This window comes from Calliphora vicina, chromosome 2 (assembly GCF_958450345.1).
Source record: "Calliphora vicina chromosome 2, idCalVici1.1, whole genome shotgun sequence".
Lineage (NCBI taxonomy): Eukaryota > Metazoa > Arthropoda > Insecta > Diptera > Calliphoridae > Calliphora > Calliphora vicina.
Window position 1 is genome coordinate 20,569,802 of NC_088781.1, and position 22,498 is coordinate 20,592,299.

Below are 22,498 nucleotides of genomic sequence, written 5' to 3' on the forward strand. Positions count from 1 at the left end.
CACAAATTTTGTTTTCTTAAAATTGTTCGTAACTGTTGTGATTTTAAATAGATTTTCTAGTTTTATAGCAACAATTCCAACCATTATTCGTTGTCAATTATTCCAGTGATTTTTTATTCGTTTTAGTTATTCGAATAATATTTTATTCGTTATAAATATTTTATGTTATTTCATTTGTTCTTAAGCCAAATTTTTAACGATTATTCGTTTTCACTCATTCGATTATTTTTTATTGTTATTCGAATAATATTTTATTCGGTAGAAAAATTTGGTTTCATTAAAATTTGTCGTAATTGTTGTGATTTTGAACAGGTTTTATAGTTTTAAAGCAACAATTCTAACGATTATTCGTTGTAAATTATTAGAATAATATTTTATTCGTTACAAACATTTTATATTATGATGATCTTTTCATAATGATATTGAATTAGATTAAGTTGTGCGATCATTAAGGCAAAATTTTAACGATTATTCTTTTTGAGTTATTCGATTAATATTTTATTCGTTTGAAAAAATCAATTTTATAACAAAATTTTTTTATTTATCTCTCTACAAATATTTTTTGTAATAAAGCATTCTAATTTTAGCAATTATTCGTTTATAGTTATTCGAATAACATTTTATTCGGTACAAAAATTTGGTTTTATTAAAATTGTTCGCAATTGTTGTGATTTTAAATAGATTTTCTAGTTTTAAAGCAACAATTCTAACCATTATTCGTTGTCAATTATTCCAGTGATTTTTTATTCGTTTTAGTTATTTGAATAATATTTTATTCGTTATAAATATTTTATGTTATTTCATTTGTTCTTAAGCCAAATTTTTAACGATTATTCGTTTTCACTCATTCGATTATTTTTTATTGTTATTCGAATAATATTTTATTCGGTACAAAAATTTGGTTTCATTAAAATTTTTCGTAATTGTTGTGATTTTGAACAGGTTTTATAGTTTTAAAGCAACAATTCTAACGATTATTCTTTGTAAATTATTCGAATAATATTTTATTAAATGCAAACATTTTATATTATTATAATTTTTTCATAATGATAATGATATTGAATTGGATTAAGTTGTGTGATTCTTAAGCCAAAATTTTAACGATTATTCTTTTTGGGTTATTCGAGTAATTTTTTTATTCGTTGCAAAAATCAATTTTATGACAAAATTTTCTTATTTAACTCTTTACAAATAGTTTTTGTAATAAATCATTTTAATTTTTGGGATATTTCTTTTATATTTATTCGAATAACATTTTATTCGGTACAAAAATTTGGTTTTATTAAAATTGTTCGTAATTGTTGTGATTTTAAATAGATTTTGTAGTTTTAAATCAACAATTCTAACGATTATTCGAGTAATTTTTTATTCGAATAATATTTTATTCGTTATAAATATTTGTTTTGGTTATTTCATTTGTTTCAATATGATTCTGATTTGGATAAAGTTATGTGATTCTTAAGCCAAAATTTTAACGATTAATCGTTCTCCCTCATTCGACTATTTTTATAGTTATTCGAATATCATTTTATTCTGTACAAAATTTATTAAAATTGTTCGTAATTGTTGTGATTTTAAACAGGTTTTATAGTATTAAAGGAACAAATCTAACGATTATTCGTTGTAAATTATTCGAATATTATTTTATTCGCCATAAACATTTTATATTATTATAATATTTTCATAATGATATTGAATTGGATTAAGTTGTGTGATTCTGAAGCCAAAATTTTAACGATTATTCTTTTTGAGTTATTCGAGTAATTTTTTTATTCGTTGAAAAAATCAATTTTATGACAAAATTTTCTTATTTAACACTCTATAAATAATTTTTGTAATATATGATTCTAATTTTAGCGATTATTCGTTTATATTTATTCGAATAATATTACAAATTTGATTTCATTAAAATTGTTCGTAATAATTGTGATTTAAAATAGATTTTCTAGTTTTAAAGTAACAAATCTAACGATTATTCGTTGTAAATTATTCGAGTAATTTTTTTTATCGTTGTAAAAATAAATTTGTTATGTTTTGTCTACTAAATGATCTAAATATATTGCATGACAGTTTGAAATTTGTTTCTGTTTCAGTCAGGAATATGAGTGATCGAGCTCTTTTGAGCGTTTAAACGACTTTTTTACAAAGACTTTCATATTCTTTAATCTGGTTATTTAGTTTTAAGTTGTTATTTTGCCGATTATAATAATATTTTATTCACTACAAATTATTCGGATAATTTTTTTTTATTCGTCACAAATTCACATTTTAACTTCACAAATAGCTTTTGTAAGAAAGCATTTTATTTTTTTTAGCGATTATTCGTTTATAATTATTCGAATAAATTTTTATTCGGTAGAAAAAATTTGGTTTTATTAAAATTTGTCATAATTTTATGTAATTTTACACAGTTTTGGTTTGCAATATTAGTGATAACAGTGATCTGCTCTTTTTGATTAATCGCAAATTTAAAAGGATTTTTGTATTTTTCGTTTAAAACTGATTTTCAACCAGACATATGAGTGATCGCAGATCGAGTTACTTTTCTCCATTAAACACTTATTTACAAAGTTATTGATGATTAAAATTTTGTTTGTATTTTACATAAAAATAAAGATTTTAGGTTCAATTAAACGTCTATTAACAAAGTTATTGACGATTTTTATGATTTTTCGAGTTTTTATATTTAAATTTTTTTTTATTTCCCCTTATATTTCCACATCTGTTTACTTTACTGCCCACAACATCTGTTAAATCTTATTCGAATGTTGCCAAAATTCTGAAATATTTTCAACATTTTCAAATTCTTTTTCATATTTGCAGCATCAAAAATTGTCCCAATTTTTTTGAAACATTTTTAGACACACTTCCGCAAACATAAAAAAAACATCCACCAAAAGTGAAATTAATTTGAAAAAGTCTTAACTTGACTGCTCAAAGAACAATTTGCAGCACACATGTTTAATTTTCAAATAAATTCTTCTTTTTCTTCATTTCGTTCATACTCAAATAAGACAAGACACGTTCTTGTTCAGCAATTTTTTGCATTAAATAATGCACTTGTAGCATTATTATTTGTTTTTCTTTTTTTTTTTGTTAAACTGTCTGCTGTCTTAAGTGTAAAAAATAAATCATTTTCAAAATTGAATTTAAATGCAATTTTTCTTATTTAATCTGCGAGACAATTTTCTGTTCTTTTGGTTGCTGCTACTGCTGTTGTTTTTAATCATTTGTAACATTAAACATTCAAAAACACACACACCCTTCCTGAAGGCGATTTAATATCGAGTTTGTATACGAATAAGAAAAGACTTAAATCAATAAAATTTATATTGAAACAAGTGTTAATTGTTGTTGCTGTTGCCTGCTGAGTTTTATTTAACCGAAAAACTGCAATTATTAACAAAATGAGTAAATCATTAATATCAATATTAATTGTGTGTGCTGTCCATAAAGGGAGAGTAGAAAATGAACTGCAATACATTTTCATGTAAAGTCTGTATTTAAAGTTTTTGTATAAATTTCATTAATAAAAACATCCAAGATAATAAAAGTGAACTAACTCCATCGTCAGCTTCATTCGACATTGACTTCTTATCCATTATTATTATTGATATAATCATGGTTGTATGTCCATGAGTCTTGTGTTGCATTTTAAACTCCCTGAGTACTTTCACAGTACCCCTATTTTGCGCTGCTGATATATGAGAGAATGTATGAGAAAGTATTTTAAGTTGAAGCAAATTAGATGTGTATAGTTTTAAGATCCTGAAGTTAAGGAAAATAGGGACTCAATGAGTTAATTTTATTCCGCTTTTCCTCTGCCTGAGATCCTGGGCTGACAGATCGCGGTGATCAATATTCCAGCTTTCGCTTCTATATAATTCAGCCTAATTCGCATAGCTGGTAAATATCGATGGTTCATTTTCCATGATAATGATGCCAAATAATGTCTAGCAATCGTTTGTGTTAGTCACGAGGTATCAATGACCTTACCCAGCGGGAAAAAATTATAGGACTTCAGTTTGTAGGCTTTCAAAAAGGCATACTTGCACATTCTAAAAGATCCGATACTCATTTCACACTGCCTGCTCTTAGAAGGTGTTCAAGAAGGCCTATGAATCCCCTTCTAATAACAAGTGGTTAAATAAAAATAGTCTACATCAAAATATAAAATACTCTGCATCTCTTTGATTAACTCTCTTTACAAAATTTACAACAATAAATTGCTTAATGTGGCTTCTTATATATTTTTGTTGTTTTTTAAGTATGTAATCAGAAATTATCATGTTTTAAAAAAAATTAAACAAACAAAATAGGTCTTCCATGGTAGACGTACTATAAAACTTGAAAGTGCACGACTTTTCATAGGCTGTCCTTTGATGCCTTATTCTAATGCCTTTTTTCTCTTTTAGCCACTTTATTAGGCCTTCTCATGTAGCCCTTCCATAAGACTTTGCAGGCTTTGCAGTAGTCCTACCTTTCTAGGCATTCCATATGACATTCCTCTACAGGCCTTTCATTATATCAGTAATAACAGGTTTTTGTACAGGCATAAGACCATATAGCAGCCCTGCGAATAGCCCTTCCAAAGTAGACCTTCTAATAGCTCTTCCCAATTAGGCCTTCTAGAAGCCCTTGCAAAGTAGGCCTTCTAGTAGCCCTTCCTAAGTAGGCTTTCTCTCAGCCCTCTAACAGCAGAGAGTGCGCAAGGCCTTGGCTCGCAATGACACACCGTGTAAAATTGAAATGATTTTGCAATGCGGCTAGAAGTCCTTGTGTCTGCAAAAGAAGGCCTTTAGGAAGGCCTCTTTACTGCATCTTTTTCCCGCTGGGTATCGATCGATTGAAGAGATCGTTGGGTTCAATTTATCACATCCTATTTCCAAACACCAGTTGTTGGAATTATGCTGCTTAGGTAGGATAAAGTGAGGATAGTTTCCAGATCTTATTGTTATTGGATGAATAGTAGAGTTTTCTGTCATTACTCTGGCCGGAGTCCAACTCCGTTATGTGGAATTTGGGTTGGTTCCTCATGAGGTTGGTATTTTGAGGACATTTTGAGCAGACCGTAACAGTCCTGAGGTGAGGATTTTTGGAAGCCTGACAAGTTTCTCCACTGGGTTTCACCACTGACCAATCGTTAAATATGTAGCCAAAAGTGTATCTTTATCCATAACCTAAGTGGTGCTGGCAAGTGCTTTAAGTACATTCTTTCTACTTCGCAATTTATAAGAGATTGCAGTGGTATGTGCGAAAGCAGTGAAGATCGACATCATCTACGGATGATCAGCTGTCTATGAACTAGACGATCGACTCAAGTAATCCACCATCCATCAGTTCAGATTGTTTTGAAGAGAGTATCATGATTTACGGTATCGAAGGCATTGGATGGATCCAGTGTCACCAGGACCGTTCTTTCACGCGGTTAATGCTGTTTCAGACCTTGCGAAACTTGAGATGATATAAGGGTTAATGCTGTGGTGGTGGTGCTGTGCATTTTTCGAAATCCATGCTGGTGATGAGTCACTGTAAGGTCTTGTATTAGTGTGTGAAAAAGAGTCTCGAGTATCTTCGTGACTGAAGATCATATAGAGATCGGCTTGTACGATATTGAAGCATTGTCAATGGGATATAAGTCGTTATTTGTAAGGAGTTTGTTTGAATAAATCTTGAAGTAGAGATCACTACTGCTGTTCGTCTTGGAGATTAATTAGCGATGTCATCCACCCATCAGTTGTTCATGGCTTTCATAGAGCTGTGTTTGACAGGTTTAAGGTTAGCTTTGCAAAACCTTATTTGCAATATTAGGCTATGGCTTAATATGGATCAGCCCAAGATGTGGTATGGTCCTAAGGCATTGATGTAGGAAGTCCGTTGTGTCCAGTTTTCAAATCTTTCCTGTGCAACTTTTAATCTATAATCCTATAAGAAGCATATGGCCTCAACTAACACGTTCCAATGTGATTTATCATGGGTAAGTAATTTGAGTGCTCCCCAACTTTTGTTCATGGCAGCAGCTTCGATATCAATTTGTCACCTCCATGTGTATGCTGCTCTTCCAATTCTAAGTCGATGTAGTTTCTGGTTATGTCGTTAGCTGGTCTACGTAGAATGTAGCTGATTCAGTTCATTTCTGTTGCAAGTGGCAGTTAATTAGTTTCGCTCCACAATCTGATATTCGTGATTACATGAGGCAATGGTTCGCAAACACTTGCAGCATTTAGATATCTCGCTTTCCATATTTCACAGCCATATAGTAGGATTGACTTCACGTTTGTGTTGAATATTTTAAGCTTCACTCGGCGAAAGAGAGTGCGATAGCTCCAGACGAATTTCAGCTTTTGTGACGCTAATTTCAATGTCCTACTTGGTTCCACCAGTTATAATGCTAGCTAAAGATCTCAACATCGAGTTCAAGGTTTTTAATGCAGAATTTTCCATGCCTTGTTTCATTAACACGTAATGTTTTTGTTTTGCTCATATTTATCCTCAAACTTACTTCTTCTGCAATATTTGCTAGATTTGCAGCTTGACTGTTATATCGTTTGCTGATAGTTAATGTGGTCTATTTGGTTTTGTTATCCAGGTGATCTTGTACTTACAATGACGATGTTGGTGGCTATAAAAATTTCCGCAAACAGTTCCCTGTTTTCGGTTATTTTTAGGAAAACATGTTGACCCAAATGCTCTTCATGTTAGTGTTTTCAGGAGGCAATTTTTACAAGGTTGTTATAAAAATTTTCCTTAAATGCAGGTTCTCATGTATCCTTGCATAAAATTGGACACAAGTAGGGTTTCTAGCCCTTGTGCGAAATCTGGATGTTATGATTCGGTCGTAGGGAGATTTTCAGACAATAAGAGCGTCTCAAGCTTCCTTGGATAGATGAAAGCTGATGCCCCTTGGTCGGGATGGTTTAATGGTTTATCCGAGTATATGAAGTTGTTAAAATCTGTCTTTTTGAATTTTCCTTCAAAAGCTGGATCAGATTGTCTTGCTTCAATAGCGATCGTGTATTCCAGAATCCAAATCGAGACCCTTGGTTAAAGATAAAAAGTTGTCATTATTGTCATTTCGGTAATAAATAATTTTAAGATGCTGATCAGTCATCTGCATTATATCCAGAATATATTGTTGCCAGATCGTCTCCAAGAGGGCAGTTCTAGGTGAACCTATTATTTGCTTCAGGAAGAAGGTTATACAGTCCATTGTCGGTCGGCAGAGCTTCATCGGTTATAGGTAGGATTAGCTTTTTTGTAGTATTAACGGTATAAATGTAGTGTATCACTATTCAATTAGTACTCTTGGATATATATATTTCCTCGTATATATTCCTCCTTCGTTTATAAATTACAAATTTCAAAAAGCCAAACTTCCCAGCAAAAAACTGACTGAGAAACAAATTTACATTTCTTTATTAACTCTGACAGTTTTATTAGCAATTTTTGCTCATTTTTCTCGCAATAATTTTATAAGAAATGGAGGCTTCCAAAGGCAACAACACCAGCAACATTTATATTAAAACAGACACACATGGCCACAATATAAGCAAAAGCAAAGAGCAGGTAAAGAAATAAAGATACTTAGTCTGTATAGTCAGTTTCCTAACTCATATTTGGGATTATCCCTAATGGAATTTATGTTTTTGTCCAAAAGAGTATGTGTGACAGAGTTGTGCTATTTCCTGTACTAATTCAATTGCCACTGCTGTTTTGTTGCATCTTAAATATGCAAAATATTCCCTGTTGATCGTTTGAAAATTTTGTAAATGCGCAAAAATTATTTAATTGCACTCAGGTGTGAAACTTAAATTTATGCTGCAGTAGAGAAGACAGAAGAAATGAGAAATATTTTATGATTATTATGAGATGTCAAAGTTTTTGTCTGTCTTTGAATGTAAAAGATGATTTTGTAGTTTTTATTTTCTACATTAAAATGAAAAATTATGTTTTAGCATAAAGTTTACACATTACAAAAATAGTTGTGAAAAATTAATTTTTAAAAATTCTGCTATTAATTTGAATAATTATTGTCTGCAGGCATATTGTGCAAAGGCAATTAGCTGTTATAAAAAATATGATAAATAAGAAGCAGGTGGGACTGCAGAGCTCTAAAGTTAATAAGATTATTGTTAAGCTTTACAATTGCCCAATTCACAATTGATGTCGTAGTGTTGTAGCGTTGTATGTCATAAATATTTTTCCAAAAAATTTTTCGAAACAAAAGCAAAATATTAATAAAAATAATTACGACATACAACGATACAACGCTACAACACCAATAGTGAATTGGACAAATATGTGAGTTCTTAAATAGTGTAATGGTTAACCAATGAAAATTAATCAAGGGTCTCGATTTGGATTATGAAATGCACGTTCGCTATTGAAGCAAGTCAATCTGACCCAACATTTGAAGGAAAATTCAAAAAGTTAGATTGTTTCAGCTTCATATAGTCGGGTAAACCATTAAACCATCCCAATCAAGAGGCATCGGCTTTCTTCTATCCAAAGAAGCTGTAGACGCTCTCATTGTCTTAAAATCTCTTTACGACCTAGTAGTAACAACCAGATTTCGCACTTAAAAATAAGAACCTGCATTTATGCCAAAGTTACCTCCAACATAAACCGTAGTTCATGCCTATTTATGACCTGAAAACACTAACATGAAGAGCTTTATGGGTCAACATGCTCTAGAAAGAATAGCAGAATACGGGGAACTGTTTATGGAAATTTGTATGGCCAACAACCTCGTCACTTCACTGTACGTACAGATATCACCTGGATAAAAAAACCAAATAGACCACATTAACTATCAGCAAACTAACAAATATGACAGAAGAAGCTGGGTTGAGGAAAAATATTAACAAAACAAAACCATTACGTGTTAATGAAACAAGGCTTGGAAAATTCTGCTTTAAAAACCTTGAACTGGACAATGTTGACTCCTTCAGCTAGCATTATAACAAATACTGGAGGCTCTAAGGAGGAAATTGAAAACCGCGTCACAAAAGCCAGACAATCCTTTGGTATGCTGAAATCCATCTGGAGCTCTCGAACTCTTTCTCGTCGAGTGAAGCTTAAAATATTTAACACAAATGTGAAGTCAATCCTACTTTATGGCTGTGAAATTTCCAAAAGCTGCAAGTATTTGTGAACCATTGCTTCACGAATATCAGATTGTGGAGCGAAACTAATCAGTTGCCTCATGCAACTGAAATATAGAAACGCAAGTGAAACTGGATAGGCTACATTCGTAGACCAGCTAACGATCACCAGAATTCTCAGGGTAACCATGAATTTGGAAGACCAGCAACCGGGCAACAAATTGACATCGAAGCTGTTGTCATGAACAAAAGTTGGAACGTGTTTGTTGGAACCCAATAATTCTTATAGGAACAACGGGAGCGTTGAGAAACTGTGTGCAAAATGTCCGAATAGGCGATCGGCATACTGTTATAGTGATCATTACTAGATTGTTACGGCACTTTTAAGATTAAAAGTAGAACGGAAAAGATTTGAAAACAGGACACAAACGAGTTCCTATATCGGGATTTCTTAGGACCATCCTAGATTCGATAAAAGCGAAAAATGCTGCCAGTTGTGGTTCTGCGACGAATCCGAGAAGGGTTTGGGAAGTTAACCGTAAACCTGTCAAAGACAACACAGGAACAACCAATGGGCGGATGGGATTGCTAAACCATGCAGCAAGAAATTTTATTCAAATAAACTCCTTAGAAGTAATGACTTAGAAAATCGCTTCAACTCAAAATATCACACTCTCATCTCAACTGGAATTGCATATAATCTGTATCCCGAATATATTGAAGTGGACAGACTGGTTGTCGGAAGGTAGAAGAACAAACCCAAAGCAAAATTAAACGCTCAGCTCACCTAACAGCATGATCATTAATATGCTAATGAAGGGAAATTTGACGGAATACAAGAACTGGAGAGACACTGCTCCATTATCGTACAGGCCGTGAATGTTCAAATACTCAATAATTTATGAATTTTACTTTCACTGTAAAGCTGGATAACTCTTTGGTTACATCAAATAATGAACAGAAATACTGCCTGAATATTTTTTATATTCAGAATGTTTTGGAGCAGTGGTCGGCATAAAGAGAACATGGACTATATCAGGCTTTTGTTTGTTTGTTGTAATTTGTACAGCTATTTTGAATGAACTTCGTTGACATTCGCGTTGTTTACAGGAAAATAACCGATTATGCGCGGCCCTTGTTAGCTATGATTGCCGATCACTGTTTTAAAACAGTTTAATGTTAAAAATATAAAAAAATCTTAGCAGTCAGACGCATGTGTTTTATGATAAAATAAACTATGTATTTGTCTATTAAAATTATAATTTTCTTACTTTTGTTTAGCTAAATGAAAAAAAAAATCTGTTATTCAAGTCACTCATTCACTCACCACCCAAAATAAATAATAAAAAAATGTTTATGAAACTTTTACTTAATTGGCCATTATTTTAATTAAAACTACAAACAAATTTTGTATGTTTAAAGTACTTGTGTCAACTTAAATTCAAACAATTTGCTTGGCGCCATCATAATTACGCGTCCTGCAATTGAAATGATCAATACAAAAACAAAAGAAAAAGATCTCAAATTACTCTCATTTCTTTAACACTTACTTACTTGCTCATTCATAAATTCGTTGACATTTCTTGGTGCTCTCAGTTCTCTTTGTCTCTCTCTCTGTTAGGGAAAACGTTGTAAAAATATAAAATTTATTGTGGTTCAAATGGTTGGTTGCTCATTTGTTCATATGATCGTTTATTTCATCTATTAAAAACCACTTAAGTTCCGCTTTAAATAATATTTACAATAACAATATTGTTTATTTATTTGATGTAGTTATTTTATGTTTTTTGTCTTGTAGTTTTTATTGGTTTGTGTAATAAACAAATAATAATAAATAATTTAACACATTTCAATGATTTTCAGCACAACAATTGAATTGAATGATCACCATCAGAAAATGTCAATTGATTTTTATTAGGTTTTTTTTTTCTATCAGTGGGAAATTCCTGGGAGAATATGTCATATTAACTTGACATAACATAACATGGTATTTCAAGTTTATGTATGATATTGAGTCTAGTTTCAGGCCAAGAGGTAGAGATTTACTTAGAATAGCGATCAGTAGCAGAGCGCTGATCGCGATTTTGGATATAAATCTGCCTTTTCTAAACTGCTGATCCGATTGACATAAATTTTCACATAAGCATAGCAAAAGAGTATTCGAAAATAAGTTTTGAAGGTGAACCCCACATTCCCCCTAGAAATGGCGTTATGATGTCTCAAAATAGGAATTCGAAAAGTTTTTTAAAATTTTTCATTGTTCTAGCAATTTGTTTTTATTTAAATACATTTATTCATTTCGTTCTCAAAAAAAATTCATATTTAAACATTTGAATAAAAATATTATTTAATACATATTTTGTGATTTGTGATTAGTTTGACCCATTTGCATTTGAAATCGTGGTATTTTGTAGAAATATTTTTTCTTAGAAAAATAAAATCACAAGTGGCGCCAACATAATTTTCAATATTGTTTATTTGTATGAAACAAATAACCAAAAAAAAAACACAACATCTTGTGGTTATTATTTTTTTTTTTTTTAATTTTTCAATTTATTATTTCGATATTGTTGTGTTTATATTTACATAAAACTATTTTAAATGGTTTTTATCTTAAATTTTTTTCTTGTTTTAGGTGATTTTCATACTTTGGCTGACATCGCACCAGATATTGACGAAACAATGATTGTGACAGAAAAAATTGTTAATGGTAAGTTTAACTAGTAAGAAATATATAATATATTTCTGTATAAAAATATAAATACAAATGGTTTTGCATAAATATTAGAGGAATATTTTAAGGGGTGGCTGGGAATTGTTAACTTGTTGTAAGCAAAAAAAAAATAATTTATTGCAAGTGTTTTAACAAAACCAAGTACTTGGCAAAAAATTGTAAATGACATGTCATTACTGACAAACAGACATATTTCCTGGTAATATACAGCTCAATTGATAGTTTTATGAAAGTTGTGTCAAAGTTCACGCAAGATTTCAACTGCCGCCATTTATGCAATGAAGTGTTACCAACCGAAAATAAAAACAATTTGAAACCTGGTGCTAATAAATAAATCACAAGATTTTGGTATACATACATATTTGTTAGCTATCGCTAAAAAGAAAATTTTCTTTATATTACAAATCGTCACCTAAAATGCAAAACAACGTATCATCAAACAATTTGAAGTTGAGTTTTTTTATTGATTACGATTTACAGTGGGACCTCGATTATCCGTATTTGTCGGGAACGGAAGCATTCTGTTTAATCAATTTTCCCGGTTAATTGAGTACCAATTTTGAGTAGTTTTTTAATACATATTGTTGTAATTACATAATTATATCAGTAATAATAAAATTATTTAAGAATTTAATTAAATTTCGGACATATGCCTTCATTTTCTGAACAGAGTAAGTTATTCTACGATTTTCTCAAAACTGCAAAAGTAATAGCGTTGCAAGCATTATTAATTGAGAATAGTGCTTTCTTGAATTCTTCTCTGTTGATTGACGTAACTAGTTTTTACACTAGAGTTCTTCTATAATGACATTTAAAGCTGCATATTGCACCCTGACCCATCGGATAGATCAAAGACATCACATTTGGTGGGAAAAATTTCACAATAATGTTTTCACTGTTGAGTTTTTCCATTGATATGAATTCATTTAATTTTTCCACAAAAATTGTGGCAGCTATATAATCATTTTTCTCCTGCAGCATTAAGGTTGTGAATTCCATATCGTTTTTTTGTTTAATTTTGAGTGGAATATTTTAGCCTTTTCATTCACTATTAATCCAGAAATTGGAGTTCGTTCTTTCAGGAAACATCGAAAGCCAATAACAGAATCACTTTCTATACAAATCTTTAAAAGTCGAGGGAATTCCCCTTTTCGATTTATTCACATCAAAAATAATCGAAAATAATTTTGCTTATAATCCCGGATAATAGAGTTAATTACGGTTAATCAATGCAAAAAAGTTGAAATCGATCCAAAAATATTTTCTTTTTCTTTCACGGATAATTGATGTTGCCGGTTAATCGAATCACGGATAATCGAGGCCTCACTGTACTACATCATATTACATGTGTGTTCAAAATTTTAAACTTCTGCTATCAGAAATAATTAAGTTATAGCCAAATTTCAAAATAACGTATCATCAAGTGCATGATTTTCTTAAAGAAAATAACGTATCATCAATCATGTTTAATGTTATCGCAGTTTCAGTGGAAATTGTGATCAAACTGAAATTATTATTCTGTAATAACTGAAAAGAAAAACATAAAAGTGTTTACAGGAAAAGCCAAAAACGATATGAAATTAAAGTACTTGAAATTTTCAAATCTGGATTAACATGAAACTAGAAATATATTTTAGATAAAATAGTCAGTTATTTAAAGTAAATTGTATACTATGTGTTTTACGTTATTAAACAAGAATGTTTTTTTTTTTGATTCGAAAATGTCGAATTTTGTACCAACAAAGCGTTATATACGGAAAGTTTGCTTAACTTCATTAATTTGAAAAAAGTACCGCTGAAGCACACCGATTGTTCAGCAAAGCTTATGGTGAATGTTTTACATCTGTTTCAACGTTCAAGACCAAGAATTGGAGGCATTACTCCCTGAAGATTATTGTAAAACTCAACAAGGGCTTGCAAAATCATTTGAAGCTACTAAAGCAGCAACTTCAAAACCTTTACGAGCAGCAGGATTCATCCAAAAGCAGGGAAATTGCGTACCATACGAATTGATGCCGAGAGACTTTGAAATACCATTTATCATGTTAAAATACAAATTTTAAATATTTTTAGGTAAACAAAATTTAAAAAAAATGATTACCAATTTTTTTGAATTTTTTTAAAATTTATTTTTTTTTTAATTTTTTAGTGAAAAAATAATTTTTTGGTAAAAAAAATTCGGGTTAAAAAATATTTTTTTCGATTTTGACCCATTGTAGCTCCAAATTACTATAGCCTTATATCGTTGCAATGGACTTTGAAATATCAGTCATTAGATATCCATATTGCCTATATTAATGACTTCGTAATCCAGATATACATACAGTGACGGACATTACAATAGAATCACTACCAATATTTCATTTAAAACCAGGAGCAATCATAAGGATTGGTGTGGGCCAGAAAATATAAAAAAGTGGCAAAATGTGTTGTGGACGGACGAAACGACCATTAATTTAATTGGTAGTGATGATAAGACATGGGTTAGACGTCCAAAAAATTGCAAAAACCAAAAACGTTTAAACATGGTTGGGGAAATATTATTATATGGGGATGCTTTTCTTGGTATTGCGTTGGTCCAATTTATTGGATTAAAGAAAATATGGATAAGCACTTGTATGTATATATTTTGGAGAATGTTATAAAGCCACATGCAGAATGGAATATGGCCTTAAAATGGCACGCGTCAGGTCTTGCCAAAAAATGGTTTTTATATAACAAAATTCATGTTATGGAATGACCGTCTCAATAACCAGACTTAAATCCTATGGAAAATAGTAAAAGACAAACTCGGACCTGAAAAATTTAAAAACAAGGAAGAACTTTGGCAGAAAATTCTGGAAATATGGTATGCAATTTCCCGATCTACATGCGAAAGTTTGTTAAATTCAATCCCCAAAAGATTTGATGCTGTTATTAGAAATAATTGATATGCAACAAAATATTAAGAAAACAACGAATTCTTATGATGATTTTTTATTTTTAATAATTTTAAGACTGATTGATTCTATTTGAATGTCGCATATTTTATTTAGTCTTTTAGATTTGACATCGTTTTTAACATAAGAATGTGTTATTTTTTTATTTTATTTTTTTCTATTTATTGTTAACGTTATGAGCATTAATATATAATGAACAAATTTTAAATTTTGAAATCAAATTGTGTAGTTTTACCGCTTTAATCGAATTCATATGTAGTGATTCTATTGTATTGTCCGTCACTGTATGTAGTTCAAAAAATAATCCAAAAAGTCAAGGTTGTCCCGGTTTTTTCGTTATATCTCAGCCATTTGTTGGCCGAATTTCTCGATTTTAAACCGAGTCGGAAGAATTCCCGATATATTGATGTATTGTTAATTGGGGCTACGGAAAGTTGATTTCAACATACAGACGGACATGGCTATATCGGCTTCGCTATCTATAACTATCCAGAATATATATACTTTGTGGGGTCGCTAATGAAAAATGTAGAAATTACAAACGGAATGACAAACTTATATATACCCTTGCCACTTATGGTGAAGGGTATAATAAGCATCATTTCCATCTAACTGCTGTTAGCGGATACAATAATGTAGTGTAGATGATATAATTCCTGTTTTTAATTTCCGCCAGTCTTCTCTATATAGCTGCTCCCAAATAAATCGTCGGTGGGTTTTAGTTTTTAAATATTCTTTCAAAATATTTATTCAAATCCAATGTACCTATACGAAATGGTTAAAAGGTGACTAATGATAATTTTGGTAATAAAATTTGTAAAATTTGCCTTTATGATAGTAATAGTTAACTTTTAGTAAGAGTTAACTTTTACTATTACGAACATAAAGGCAAGTTGTAATAATGGCCCTAGGGGTGCTAAGTGGCTAGACTATAGCGGATATCAATCATGTATGAAAGTTAGTTGGGGGCTTCGTTTAAATTTGGTGAAAATATGTGAAAAAAAGTCGCTGTCGATTTTAAATAGCAATCTAAGTTGGACTATAGCGGATATATTGATGTATCAATCATGTATGAAAGTGATTTCGAGGCTTCGGAAAGTGGATTTCAACAGATAAGAGACATGGCTATATCGACTCCGCTATCTATAGCGATCCAGAACATATATTGAACGTTATATTAAAGGTAACGGTATTTTCGATTATTTCGGTAACGGTATTTTTGCGGTAGCATAGTCGAGCTGAAAGGGCATTTTTAATTAAGTCTTTCACAATGAAATATTTGTCGATTATAAGTTTACTGAGCTGATTCTTTATACATTATTTTCCACGTAGTTTTATGTGGATTGAAAATATGTAGAGTCCGACAGAATATTCGGTTTCTGATTTGGTCAATATTCGACCCAATATCGAAACTGCAACTTTTATAGAGAAAAACCTAGATTATGGAGTTTTAAAGGGGAAATAAGTTTTGAATAAAATAAATGTAATCCAAGAATTTACATTTTATTGTAAAATGTCTAAGCATTCAGTCAAATTTTTTCCATTAAAAAAAAAAAATCAATTCAAGATGAAAAACAGGATTAATGAAGTCCACAATGTAAAGTGGGTGCAAAAACTGAGTTAAACCCTGTTCTAAAACTAAAACAATTAATTATTTGTCAGAAATTAGTACATAGTACTCGTACATTGAAAAGTTTTAGTTTGTTTTGGATTATGCCAAATAATGATTTTTTGGCTGAATATTAGGTTCAGTTCGGTTTCGGCCTGAAAAACGTGGTTACGGTTAGTCTCTAGAATATTTAATTTAATTTGAAACCACTGCTATTATGTTGATAAACTTTTTTCTAGCTGTTTTTCTTTAAATTTTATTTTATTATCATTGATGTGTACCAATATTTTTATTTCAATGAATTCATTAATTTACATCAAAAATGTTTAGATTCGTTTGAAAAAAACAAACATAAATGATTGATTTTATTAAGAAAATTTAATAAAAAATCATTTTACTATGATTTACACAAAACAATTTTAACAGCTTGTCATATTCGTATAATTTGAGTCATTATTGCACAGTATGTATTTTTTTTTGTTTCAAATGCAACAGTCAATCATAATTTTCTCTAAATAAGGCCGAGACTTTAAACTTAAATCTAGTGTAAAATAAAAAATATAAAAAAACGACATTAATTACATTATTTACATTAATTACACTGTATGATGTTCTACAACAACAACAAAACGTAAAATAAACATTTGTTTTTGCAAACGAACTACTCATACTTCGTATGCAGTTGTTTTTGTTATGTTTTTTTTAGTTCGTATTTGTTATTGTTGTTTTTGTTAATAATTGCCTGCAATCAAAATCAATACATTGTTATTGTTTTTGTCTTTTTGTTTTGTTATTCATGTAACAGTAATTATTTGTTTGTGTATAGAAGAATTGTTTTGTTAATTTAATGTTGTTGCTGTTGTACATACATACGTTTCATGTAGAGAGTGAGAGAAAAAAATGTGGTTCAAAACTGCAACAAAATGAAGGTCACCTTGATACTTGATCATTTGATAAATTAGAAAAATATTGACACATACTTTCACACAAACACTCACACACAAGAAAATAAATCACACATGAATCGAATGGAATTGAATTGAACCAGAACCGAACCGAATAGAAGAACATCTGTATGTAAACTCTACAGCAACGACTAAAAAACGTTTACAAATGAATGAAAATTGTTAGAAATATTGTTGTTTTCAAATAAAAACATGAATGCAAATAAAAAACAACTACAAAAACATTCACTGAAAAAATGTCATTTAGCTGAAAGGTAGAAATTAACACAACAATTATTTATTACATAAAAAAACAAATAGAATGAGAGAGAAAGAGAGAGTAAATTGTAATTAAACGGTACTAGGAAATTCCTCTAATCATTCAAAATGTCACATGCAAAACAACGCATACAATGTTTTCATTTACGAGTGTTTTATGCAAAAATTTTTATTTAAAACAAGTGGTATTTTATAATTAAGTATGTAAAATACTAAGAGTACTACCTATGTTTTGAGAATAAACAATTGAAAGTATGTATGTTTATACATAAGGAGTGAGATTGAGAAAACCTTAACATCATTTTCCTTAAAACTTTTAACTCAAGTATTATTTGATTCTTTTTGATCAAGTTACCTTTGAAAAGTATGTAAGTTATAATGTTTAATGTCAATTATGTTCATTTGTTGTTAATCCGATTAAAATGAGTGCAGAGATAAATTGCATACTAAAATTATTTAATATTTTTAACAAAACCCAACTTGGTCCTACAAAAAGTTGGCCAAACAATAAAAGTTCTGCCGTCAAACTGTTTCTAATGTTTTTACAACCAATAAATAGAAAGCAATTTCAAAAGAGCTCCCAACACATCCGGTAGGAAAGCAGTCCAGTTAGCTCAGTACTTGGAATATTGGGTACAAAAAGTTCCTGATAGGAACTCTGCTGAAAATTTGAAATAAATCTGTAACTTCTAAATAGTTAGATTGGTTTGAATGAAATTTCACATGCGCAAAGAAGAAGTGCTGTTGAGTTTAAGTTTTGAATGTGGACCTCATGGGCCTACCAGGGTTGCGACCAAGGGTCCTCAAAGTAGGACACCTCGGGTATGTTACATTTTTAAAACGATCCTATTTCTTCGTTTGTGTTCCAATTTCAAAAAAATTACACATATAAAATCTTTTCATCGAGCGCTACAAAAGACCTAGTCATAGCTATCAATTACCTCTTATAGCTTAGGAGATATTCGCATTTGAAAATTTAATTTTTTTTACCCAGCCTGCTCCAGTTTTTTGATAACAGCGTATACAAATATTTTCCGATTTTCTCCAGTTTTCCTTCATTAGACTAACAACATATGTATGTGTCAAATAGAAAAAGAAGTGTTTTAAAATAATGCCTAAGTCCAAAGTTATATGCATTTTAATTTAAACAATTTTAAAAAGCCGATTTTTCGATATTTTTTGGGAAAAAAGAACTTTTTTTCTTTTTAAGTCATCGCAAAAAAATTCTAAGAGGATGTATAAGGAATTTATACTTTCTAAAAGCTAAGTTTTCATAAAATATTTTATTCATAAAATAAAAAAATTAAAAAATTTTCTTACCGAGGGGACCAGGTCCATTCAAAAAACATCTATTTTTTATGTAAAATTAAAATTTAGGCCAAATATGGCCCAATATGCTTTTAATTATTTTGTAAAGGGTTCCGATAACTCAGGCCCTGGTATGGATATTATAGCTAAAAAAACTAAAAATTTCCATTTTTGGGATTTATCAACAATTTTTTGCGAATTGCGGAATTGCTGATAATAAATTTCAAAATTCGTTTTTATTTTTCCATTTTAAATAGAAAATTTTACATAACTGTGAAATTTCATTAAAACCTATTCAGAAATAACAATTTTATTTCAATTCGAAAAATTTGTATCTATGCAAAAATTCAATAAAAAACATTTTTTGTCATATTTTTCAATAAAGTATTCCATGAATTTTCAATTGCCAAAAGTTATAAATATTTTTGAAAAATAGACAAATAGTTTGAACGAAATTATATTATATCGCATCATAACATTTTTAATTCTATGCATAAATTTCAAAATAATCGAAAAAATCTTCTCCTGTAAAATTTGTGTTTTGTCGCTTACGATAATTTGGCGCTAAGGGCTCGATATAATACCCTACACTAAGTAAATGAGCATTATCGTCTTTCTTTTAAAATTTCAATAATTTATTTTCGTGAATGATTTTCGGAAGAGTGCATTTATATGGAAGCTATGATTAATTATTGACCGATCGCCATGAATCTAGGTCCTTTTATTTATGTCTATATGAAAGTTAGTCTTGTTGAATTGTATGTGTATACCAAAAGTTTTAAGAGATTTTTGCTCGTCAAAGTGATTTTCGGAAGCGTGCCTTATATAGGAGCTATCACTAATTATGGCTCATTAAAGTGATTTTCGGAAGAGGGCCTTATATGGGAGCTATGGACCGATCATCATAAAAAATTTGGTGACATGATTTCCGTATATTTAAAACTTATCTGGAGCGAAATTTGTGAAGATAACTATATGAATTAAACATTTATCACGAATAAAGTGCAATTTCGGGACGGCTATATGAAATATTGAACCGATTTCAGCCATTTTTGTATGTACCATCGCAAAATTGCGATCTGTACTTTGCGCATAAGGTTTACATGGACAGCCAGCCAGCCAACCAGACGGACGGGCATCGTTTAATCGACTCAGAAAGTGATTCTAAGTCGATCGGTATACTTTAAGGTGGGTGTTAGACTAATATTTTTTAAAAACCTTATTGGAAGGGTTTCCGAAAAAGATTCAAAATTGCATCACTAGTGATTAGAACTATAAAAAATATATATATTTTTTTTTTAAATTGTAATAATAATTTCAATCAAATAAAAATAAATCAAAACTGAATCTTTTCCCATCTTTCTGGCAACATATGCCCAAAACGAATCACCAATGCTCCTAAGTGAAACGTATCGCGGAGAGAGCATTCTGCATCGATCGAAACAAATAGTATTCGAACGGGGCACGGTCTGGACTATAAGGCGGGTGATGGAAAAATTTCCAACTGCTTCATTCTAGCAGGTATTGCAACATGTGGCCGAGCTTTGTCAAGATGGAAAATTACTGTTTCATGTCTGGCCTCATATTCTGGGCGTTTTTCTTCCAATACTCGCATCAAACGCATCAGTTTCGTTCGGTACAGGTTACCTGTGATTATCTGGAGAGATTTAAGCATCTTATAATAGATAGGAACCTTTTATCCCACCAATTACAGATAATTTGGCTTTGATGTTGCTTCGGCTGGTTGACCGGGCTTCACATTCGTTCTCTTGCACTTTGGGTTATTGTAATGGATCCATTTTTCATCGCAAGTAATGATTTTATGGCGTTCAAACATCATTTCGGACATGCAAAATCGGCTTTCAAGGTGTTTTGGCTTCAATTCGTATGGTACCTAATTTTTCTGGTTTTAAATGAATCCTACTACTCGCCAACGTTTTGAAATTGCTGATTGAGTAGCTCCCAATGATTTTGCAAACTCTTGTTGAGTTTGACAACAATCTTCATGGAGTAATGCCTCCAATTCTTGGTGTTCAAACTTGTTTGGCTGGCATGGACGGTCTTTGTCGTCTGTGTCAAAATCAAATAACAGAAGTAAAGCAAAACTTTCCGCATAAAACGCTTTGTTGGCACAAAATTCAACATTTTCGAAGCAAAAAAAAACTTTGATACGCCATCTATTGTAAATCCCTCATTTTTAAGTCATACACAATAATATTTAATTAAAATAATTCTTAAGGTATAAAATGTTTGACATTGTCTTATTTTACCTCAGTTTCAGTTGTTAGTCAACTTGCTATTTATTTCTCAAGTCCCTGAGCTGACATCTGCCACAATGATAATAATTATTTGACTTGTTTTGTACAAGAAATTGAAATATTACAATAGATTTAATTCAAAAAGATTTTCCAAAATCTCTTAAATTCTTAAGCCTTTGTTTACCCTAGTAAAACCCAACACACCCAAGTAAATTTCCAACTTTCTAACGATTTACTATTTTACCATACAAATAATGTCAAATAAACAATTGCTATTCAAAATTTACCAAATTAGACAAAAACCATCCCAAAAATGTTTTTAAAAACCCATAAAAACAAAAAAGAACAACTTGAATTAAAAAAAAAATACATCAAAAGGATAAAACAGCAACTGCAGCAACAATAAATTCTTTCTTTGCATTTCCAATTGTCACGATGACATTGATTTAACACACTAGCAAGTGACACTTTAAGATGAAATTGTATTTAAATTCAAAACAATACGAAAAATAAAAGCAGGTAAAAATAAGTTGAGCAAGGAAAATTTGGAAAATTTACACACAATCTTTTTGTGCAAGAAAGAAAGGTAAAACATCTGTTGATGATGCAACTTGTTTTCTCTTCAGAGTTTAATGAGGGATTGAAAAGGTTGTTTTTCTCATTCTTACTTGATTGTGATGATGCTACAATGAAAATTAAACATTGTGCTGCCGGTAATAATTAAAAGTAACCTGCTCATTTGAGTTGAACATTGTCATTTTAGATACAAGAGATTTTGGGTTTAAATTTTTTCTTTTGGTTGTCTGTTACAATAGGAAAATCTGTCTGTTTAAAATTTACTATAATTTCTTTATGATTTTGTGTTTTTGTTTAATTTGAAGGGATTTTGTTATCTTTTAAGGGAAGTATTTCCAGGGCGATATATATAATATTTGTAATAGAAAGCTAAATTGAAAAGAAACTGCATTCAGGATAATTTTTTAAGAGTCATTACTAACAATCAATGGTTCAATTCAGTACCTATCATTCTTAAGACATCAAAATAATGACTTACTTTCATATTTTAAGCTACAGCAAATTTATGAAATATTTAAAATTCTTTTATTTCGCAATAAAGTTGAAAAATCGTATCAAAAATGAGCGAAATCACGTAATTGTGAATAAATTCGAAAAGAATCCATCGATTTTTATGATCGATATCTCATTTTGTTCCTATTACATTTGGGTTTACGATAAAGTAATTAATCTGAACAATTTCTGCGTTTTAGATTTTTCATGATTTTTTAAAACAAAAAAATTTTCTCGTAAAAAATATATTTTTTG

The 22,498-nt window shown here is 30.5% G+C and overlaps 1 protein-coding gene across 1 annotated transcript in view; it reads left to right on the forward strand.

The window, feature by feature from the left end:
- The window catches only part of tkv (thickveins), a 392,745-nt gene that overhangs the window by 243,236 nt on the left and 127,011 nt on the right, over positions 1–22,498 (forward strand). Inside the window, exon 2 of the mRNA XM_065499506.1 lies at positions 11,740–11,814. Within this exon, the coding sequence (XP_065355578.1) occupies positions 11,740–11,814 (75 nt within the window). The remainder of the gene's footprint in view (positions 1–11,739; positions 11,815–22,498) is intronic.